The sequence below is a fragment of the Echeneis naucrates genome, chromosome 6 (genome assembly GCF_900963305.1).
Source record: "Echeneis naucrates chromosome 6, fEcheNa1.1, whole genome shotgun sequence".
NCBI lineage: Eukaryota > Metazoa > Chordata > Actinopteri > Carangiformes > Echeneidae > Echeneis > Echeneis naucrates.
This window is the reverse complement of record NC_042516.1, coordinates 16,883,507-16,891,286: the sequence shown is the minus strand read 5'-3', so window position 1 is coordinate 16,891,286 and position 7,780 is coordinate 16,883,507. Positions and strand designations below refer to the sequence as shown.

At 41.5% G+C, this 7,780-nt stretch overlaps 1 protein-coding gene across 2 annotated transcripts in view; it reads right to left on the bottom strand.

The window, feature by feature from the left end:
- Positions 1-636: 636 nt before the first annotated feature.
- Positions 637-7,780, bottom strand: part of LOC115044779 (nectin-2) — a 69,561-nt gene continuing 62,417 nt past the window's right edge. Inside the window, exons 7-10 of one of the 2 annotated variants that reach the window (XM_029504026.1) lie at positions 3,240-3,375; positions 3,033-3,090; positions 2,855-2,947; positions 637-2,324 (exon numbers count right to left, since the gene is read on the bottom strand). In XM_029504026.1, coding sequence (XP_029359886.1) covers positions 2,133-2,324; positions 2,855-2,947; positions 3,033-3,090; positions 3,240-3,375 — 479 coding nt within the window. In that variant the 3' untranslated portion in view covers positions 637-2,132. The remainder of the gene's footprint in view (positions 2,325-2,854; positions 2,948-3,032; positions 3,091-3,239; positions 3,376-7,780) is intronic. The other variant, XM_029504027.1, reaches the window with a different exon arrangement.

The window sequence follows — 7,780 nt, the reverse complement described above, 5'->3', positions numbered from 1 at the left end:
ATAAGCATGGATGAGCTGCAAGACAGAAGTGGTTTATACATATGAGTCAGTGATGCAGGACAGTTAGGTAGCCTTTGCAATCCTTATATTTTGCATCTACATGGCTGCACATTCTCACATTCTGCACATCATCCTCTGGTGCAGTCTCACCAGTGTACCAAATGAATCAGGCTGATCTGCAAACGCTCCTCAGCAGGTGCCAGTTGACTTTTCATAGACTGTGCATACAGGATTGGAGGAAATGCAGCTTAAGATAGAAAGAGATGAGTCAGGCACGAGGAGAGGGAGGACAGAAGAAGTGGCTGCCTCTGTATCAGGTGAGCCAAAGCGTCCAGCTGCCTGAATTGTTAAAATCTAGACCCCTCTTGTGGGCATGAGCCGGCACTGCAACTTGAATGCAATTTACCTATACGTTCCATTTTATTTATTGATAGTTAGGCAATGTTCACTCATAACTACAGTTACCCTCCCCAGGCAAAGGGGGGTGTTTCTTTTTTGTTTTTGCACTAGATAGTAGAAGAGCTACAATGCTAAATTCTTCTCTACCTTCAGTCCATAGTGCAACCCCATGGTGAAAAGCTGGAATTACAACCAAGATGAAAAGTAATACTTTTAATTAAGACAAAAGTAAAGAACTCAGGTTAACTTATTTCATTTTAGTTTATTGAAGAAAGAATTATCATGATTGCTATGAAAATACAAGCAATTAAGATTCAAACTGAAATCATTCATTTAAAAAATTATATTGCTTTTCTCAGAAGGCAGATTCATAAAAATAAATCCCTACTTGGCACAAAGACACCTCTGACTCCATGACGGACTAGAAAAATTCTGACTAAGTTTTACTGATCCTGATAATGGACGGACATTTCAGTATACTAGCAGGCTCTCTGTCAACGCCCATTTTAAATCCATAAAGAACTATCTAATCCTCCAATACAGAGATGAATTGCAACAGATTTCACAGAGATAATCTAGATTTATCCTAATCCATCTGAGTACTGTCAGACAAAGCGAATAAAAAGTTCATAGTTTATCTTTTTTTCCTAAAAATATCTCACGGGTGCTAGGCACTCTTGAGCAACTGAATGCTGGTTGATTATGGCTTTAAGGATGGATGGGTGCAAATATGAAATAAATCCGACTTTACAGCTAGAAGGTCTTAGGCCAGTGGCATCCTCTACAATCAGTCACCAGCACTGTGTGATTTGGTTCTTCCTGAGGTGAGTCTCACCGGATTTTTATATAAAAAAGGCAAACGCCAGATGCCAAAAACATGAGAAACAGAAAATATATATGTACACAAAAAAAAAAAAAAACAACGAAAAAAACATGCATGACAAAAATATGGTCTTATTCCAGCAGTTAACTCACACACACCTCAGCAGTTTCCATCCGGATGTCGTCACGTCTGTGAGTCTCGCCTTGGTGCTGCCTGATTAACTGCAGCTAATGGCTTCTTCACAGGGCGCCTGTTTTACACCAACGTGAATCTGCGTTGGAAAACCGGCAGCAGCAGCAGCAGACAGATACGACTTCACAGAGGTAACATCCAACAGCCACATATTGTGCTTCTACTAACCAACTAATAGTGTGTGCGACAGCTCCACATTTAATCATACAAGGTAGTTTAATGCTCACTAAACACACAACAGATTGATGCTCTTGCCACACAACAATGCACACTGAAGGTGTGACTAAAGTAGCATTTAAAAATTATGTCTTTGATTTCATTTGAGTTTAAGAACAATAGTGAAATTTAATTGATATATCTGTATTCCTATGGCTCGTGTTGTGTTTTGATATAGTGCATAGTACATTCTGCTGGCTCAAGTTGGAGGGGGGTTTAAAATTGGCTGAAAAGAGCAACACATAACCGGTTACTTCATAGTGACGAGGACCTGAGCACAAATAAATTCCTTTAAATTAAAAAAAAAAAAAAAAAGGCAAGACAGAATTTCCCAGATCTGCTGTAACAGTTTTTACAACCAAACTTCAAATGTTCACATTCACCAGAGTCACTCTTGTTGACGGACCTCGATCCGCCTCAGTTCAGCTGAAATGAGCCCTCACTCAGTCTTACATGCACTTATTTACACATTGTTTATGTGATTTTTCTCTCACTTCCCTGATTACACAAACATGGCAGAAGACACAAAGCTTTCCCCGCGGCTGATTATGGGGCCCCGGTGATCGTCCTGCTGGTTACTGTCAGTATGCATGTAAGGGGGTGGGACTTCGTTGTTTCCTGGATCGTCCCAGCCAGAGGGGGCAGCCGAGTAATAATGCTCCCTCTCCTCATCATCATGGTTGGCATCCAGGTCCTGGCATGGAATGAAGCAGCATGTTTGATGAATTGTCAAACTGCGTCAATTGGTTATATGAAAAAAATCCCCTTCTTTTTTTTAGCAAGGCTAGAGAATATACTGTTCCTGAGTGCTCAGTGTATTTTCAGCAGTGCTAGAATTGCACAGTGACACACTCCATTAAACAAAGTTTTATTAAAATCCAATCGTGAGATCTGCCTGATTCCAGACCTCTGAATCACTGGCCAAAAACAGCAATGAGAAAGTGGCTGAATGTGAGGCTCATCTGAGACGCTCCTCTGCATGACTGAATGATTCAGGTTCTTCATTAACACTTTAAACCCTCAACCCCATCTCTGCAGTTTGTAAAACTGATCTGTGAATTGTATAAAACTGTATTTTACTGAAACATGAAATGGTAAGTAAATTTTTTTCTGCTCATAATCAAGAAGTTCGATTTCCCAGTAGAAGAATCTTTCTAGTTGCACATAGCGTACTGTATAATGACAGACAACATTTTTACATGTTCAGTCAATGTGTATTCTTACTGTGACTGGCTCGGCACTCTGGATATTGTAGTACTCGCTTCGCAGAGCCCCCGATCTGTCCTCAACCACAGGGGCATAGTTTGTGTTCCCCTGCTGAGGACATACACGTCAGTCAGTATATTTCAGAGGATAAAAATCTAATCTGATGGCTCAGCTCATAATTCAGTCGATGACTCACCCCATTAGTGGAGCTGTTGGTCTTCTTTGGGGGAGGGGGCTTGTACTTGGGTGGACCCCTAAAACGCAAAAACACACAGCCGTCATGTTTAGTGAGTCACCAAAAACTGACACACACGGAGTGGCATTTTATTTAATGGAGTGATTTGCAGCTAACAGATAGTGAAATGAGCTGGGCTGATCCAGCATCCTTCAGTCAGAGACTCACTCTCCGTTCAGTTTGTTGTTGCGGTGTTTGCGGTACATGGCTATAGCTGTTCCAATGATGGCCAACAGTACGATGACTCCAATGATAGCTCCTATGATGCTGCCTGTAGTGGGCCCTTTCTCTGGAAGACGAGTACCTGGAGAAAGAAGGAGCACACAGATTCAAAGAAGTGGACATGATTTCTGCAAAGGTGACTGCTGGAGTCATCTCTCTGAACTTTCTGAATTCCTAAAAACTGGCCTGGTTGTTTATGACCTGCTGATAGTTGATCTACAAAGGGATCTCTCTGTTTCCTTTCCATCTGACTGTTTGATGATAGGAGAGCAGGAAAGTGTTCATTTCTTTTCCATAACCCTTACATGCCGTTGTTGACCTTCTTTTGTGGTTCATGGCTGATGTCAGACCAAGTATGTTAGCCGCAGAGGTCACATTGTACAAGAGTTTAGGTTAACAACTGAAGTTGCTCCACACTGTAAGACCCATGACTAAGAATGTTTTTATAGTGAAAATAGACACTCCAGATGAGAAGCCAGTGTGTGTGTGCTGAAGTACAACAAGGTCTTCATTAGGGCGTCGAGTCACATGGGTGATTAAGATGAACCAGAGGAACTATGCCAGGTTCCACTAATGAACCATGACCATAGTGCATGTGAAGCAACACATGCGCACACACACACACACACACACACACACACACACACACACACAAGACACTCATGCACACACTGTGTGTTTACTGAAGGTGCAGCCGGGCTCATTATCCCCCCATATTCTCAGGGGAATATGCTAATGAGGGGGTGGTAAAGGGCAGAGAGGATCTGAAGCACATTTGATGAGAACAAACCCGAGTCCTCGTAATTGGAAGGGTCATGATTGAATGTTGTTAGTCCCCTAATTACAATTTTCCTCTAACAATGGACTGCTTTGAATAGCTCCTAAAATTATTTCATTCCTTCACACTTAGAAAAGTGTCCTAACGAGCATCTCTGTTCATACCACACATCACCAGGCATTATATCATATCCCACTGCTGACCCCACGTGTTCCACCACCACTATTCAATTGCTTTAGCTGTTTTCACCTTGGTCTTTACGAGTATTTGCTTTTTTTGTGTGCAATATTATTCATAGAACTTGGGGGCTTTTTTGAACTTGACTGAATACATGGGAGTAAAATAAAACGGGAACGAGTAAATCCTAAACAGAAAATATACCTTAATCTGCTGTAATAACTGCGCTTTGCAACTCTTTAAAGTTTAAACAAAATGGTTCCCCAAATACAATAGAAAATCTTGATACGATGAATTCAGTTAATTATGTTGCTTGGATTTAGTCTGTGGGGTACAAATACATTTTCCATTGTTTCTCTCTTTGTGCAGAAGTTATATTTCCCTTATCTTAGGAACAAAACCAACAGGAGGTGCCCTCACTGCATCTAAAGTAGTTTTATGTTTCCATAGGGACACAAACTATCAGCACTCTTTCTCAATATGACTGCCATTTATTATTTTGTGTTTCAGGCTCACGATTCAAATTAAACAGGAAATTTTTACTTTAAAGAAATATTTTTACTTTATCAGTTGGTGCTACTTGTCTTACTAACAAAGCTGAAACTAAGTTTAATTCGTGAAAAGGCTGTGTTTTCTGTCGTAGTATTAACAGAATAAAACATACATTCAAAAATATAGGTTTTTAATTATGTCATTACTGTGACATAAGACTGGATATTTTCTGGCATATTGTTGATTGTATAATCTTAGAGTAAAGTGACATAATTCTAATTGCAATCAACGATTATAATAATATTACAAATATTAAATTCTAATTATTTATGCAGTCAAAAATTTATTTGGTTTTATTACCTATCATTCGATTATCATCTTAAAAAAGTACTAATCTTTCTAAAATATCTGCACTGAAACAGCTGAGAAGGAGGTTATTATATAATCATACTGCAAAGGGAATTAAAACAGAGCACCAGGAAATAGTTATTCATACAACAGTCTAATAAATAATTGCTCCGATGTTTGATGATGAGCGTCATGAAGGAGAGTTTTGCATGACTGTCCCATTTGTAAAGTCACAAGTCTACAGTGGAGGTGCTTTCTATTCCTCATCAATCAATTAATCAGATTTCCTCTGTGGAAGTGAAAGTTGTCATCATGTACATTGAACCTGCTCATGCACAGGAAAATCCCCTGCATGTAACATGAGCCGATCGCCACCTGGTGGTGCTCTGCCACTTTAACAGTAAAGCACTGAGCAGCCACAAGGGTTCTCTTCAACCTGATACCTGCCTCTTTCCAGTGTTTGTGTCACTGCTTCCTCATTCCAGTGCTGTGTCTGTTTATCATCACACTGCCCTCCTCCTTTTTGCTTTTTTTTTTTTTTTTTTCCCTTCAAGCAGCAGAGGACCCCATCACCCCCCTCTTTCATCACCCCCTTTTATCATACTTGTGTCATTATTCAACAAATGCCATTTTTAGTCAGCAGGTTTCAGGTAGAAAGCTGCTCTTTTATTTTAGATAACTTCAGATAGAAAAGAGAAAGCTGCAAAAAAAAAAAAAAAAAGGCCAATTTTAAGGATTGCGGTTGAGTGCTTGTGTGTGGATGACTTGACTTGAGAGCATGCCCTCTGTGCTGGCCCTGGACGCCAGCAATGTCTTGCACTAATGAAATATCCCAGACGGAGAGGGAGGAGTGTGTCTATGTATTTGTGTGTCTCTGCAGTTTTCGCCAAGGACCCAGAATACATACCAATGTGTGCAAACACATGTAAAGATATTGTATTAAGAAGCAGCTGGCTTCCTGTGGTGTATCCTCATAGCTCAGCCTGACATATTTACACAAACACAGTGGTCTGCAGCGCGACCTTTGCCCTGCTGCCTTTTCCTTTTCACACATACATACGTGTCACATGCATGCACAAAGACACATGAATGTAAATGAAAGTATATAGACACAATCTCAGACATACACAAAATAACACCAATGTATTGTGGTGGAGGGGAGCCCTAAGGCAGAAAGCAGTTCTCCATTTACTATCTATGTCTTGTTTATCCTTTACTGTGAACAAAATGGTCCCCAGCACAAACTGTGTTAAAGGTCAGCTCCATTCCTGTGAGCAGAACAATGCAGCGACCATCCAGTCACATACACATGTACGCTTTCCTATATGTGAGCCCTCCATCACTTGTGGCATGGCCAGTCAGTCAACCATAGCCCATAGTTCTCCCATCGGGCACAGGGGAGGAGGCAGAGGATGAAGCGGGATTGAGGAAAGAGGCCATGAGGCTGGATGGTTGGCTGAAACTGTCTGAAATTACCACAGAACCACTTCAGCAAGTTGAAAATACCACTGGAGTCTCTTGAGCTTTCGGATGCATGGCTGAACCCTGGCCACAGCTCTGCAGCCAGTGGCTGCTATTTTTCAGTTTCACCTCTGTTCTCTTCATTTCTGTCTAAGAATACTTTTAGAGGGAGAAAATCTTCAGGAGATAGATCAGTGGCACAGTTAGAAAACTCAGCACGTATGACTCGCTGACTTGAAAACTAAAACGATGAGCGTACTTGGGGAAAAGAGGAAGTGAGTCAAAGAGATATTATGGGGTCCAAACAGTGCGGCTGAAGAAAAAGACATTGAGAGGCATCAAGGTGAGAGAGAAAAGGAATAACAAAAGAAGAGGGGAACAAAACAGGAAACCGGGGAGCAGCAGGGAGAGACAAGTTCGATGAAGGCTGTGATTAAGAGGCTGGCTTCAGATAAGTACAGAGGGATTTCCCGGCTGCTGCCTGCAACTGGCTGATCACACACTGAGAGGATGAAGGAAAGAGTGGGAAGACAAAGATCTCACATCCATTTCTTTTTCCACAAAATCCCTTGTTCTCCATTCCCATGTGTTTACTCTATCCCTGAAGGGATTAAGGTTAACATGCTGGCCTATCTTCAGCTTTCCTGCACTGGCTGGGCTTTTGTTGCATTTATCTCTGCCTCCTCTCCACTTCCATCCACTCTTCCTTCACTGCTGCCATCCCTCTTTCCCATCATCCAGCTCCATCTCTGCTGTAATTTGGGATTCGCTTGTTTGGCCTGGTAATACAACATCTCAAATCCGCAGCGTCTCTCTCTGCATCTCTTATCTCCTGTGCCTAATGAGTAGAGATAAGCCTGTTTTTATTACCCTCCCTGACCTCGGTGAGACTGTGCACAGAGCAAAGAGCATGCAGCGTTTACACACACACACACACACCTACACAACTTTTTATTGCACTGAAAGCCCTCCACTCGATCTTTAAAGAAAAATCTCTCATCTTTTCTGGTGTCCTGTCAATCCACTGGAGAAAAGGTTCAGAAGTACATATGGTTGGCCTTGGCTTTAGAGAAACCAGAAAAACAATCTCCCTGTAGCTGATGATCACATTCATTCCTAATGAGTTAGCTTGACTTTTAAAAAACACTCCTCCCAAGCCTGAGGAGTGTTTTTGGCTCAGCAGGGCGTAACCTTGGCCGTGTGCTGGTGACAGTGTGGGGACGTCCTGCTT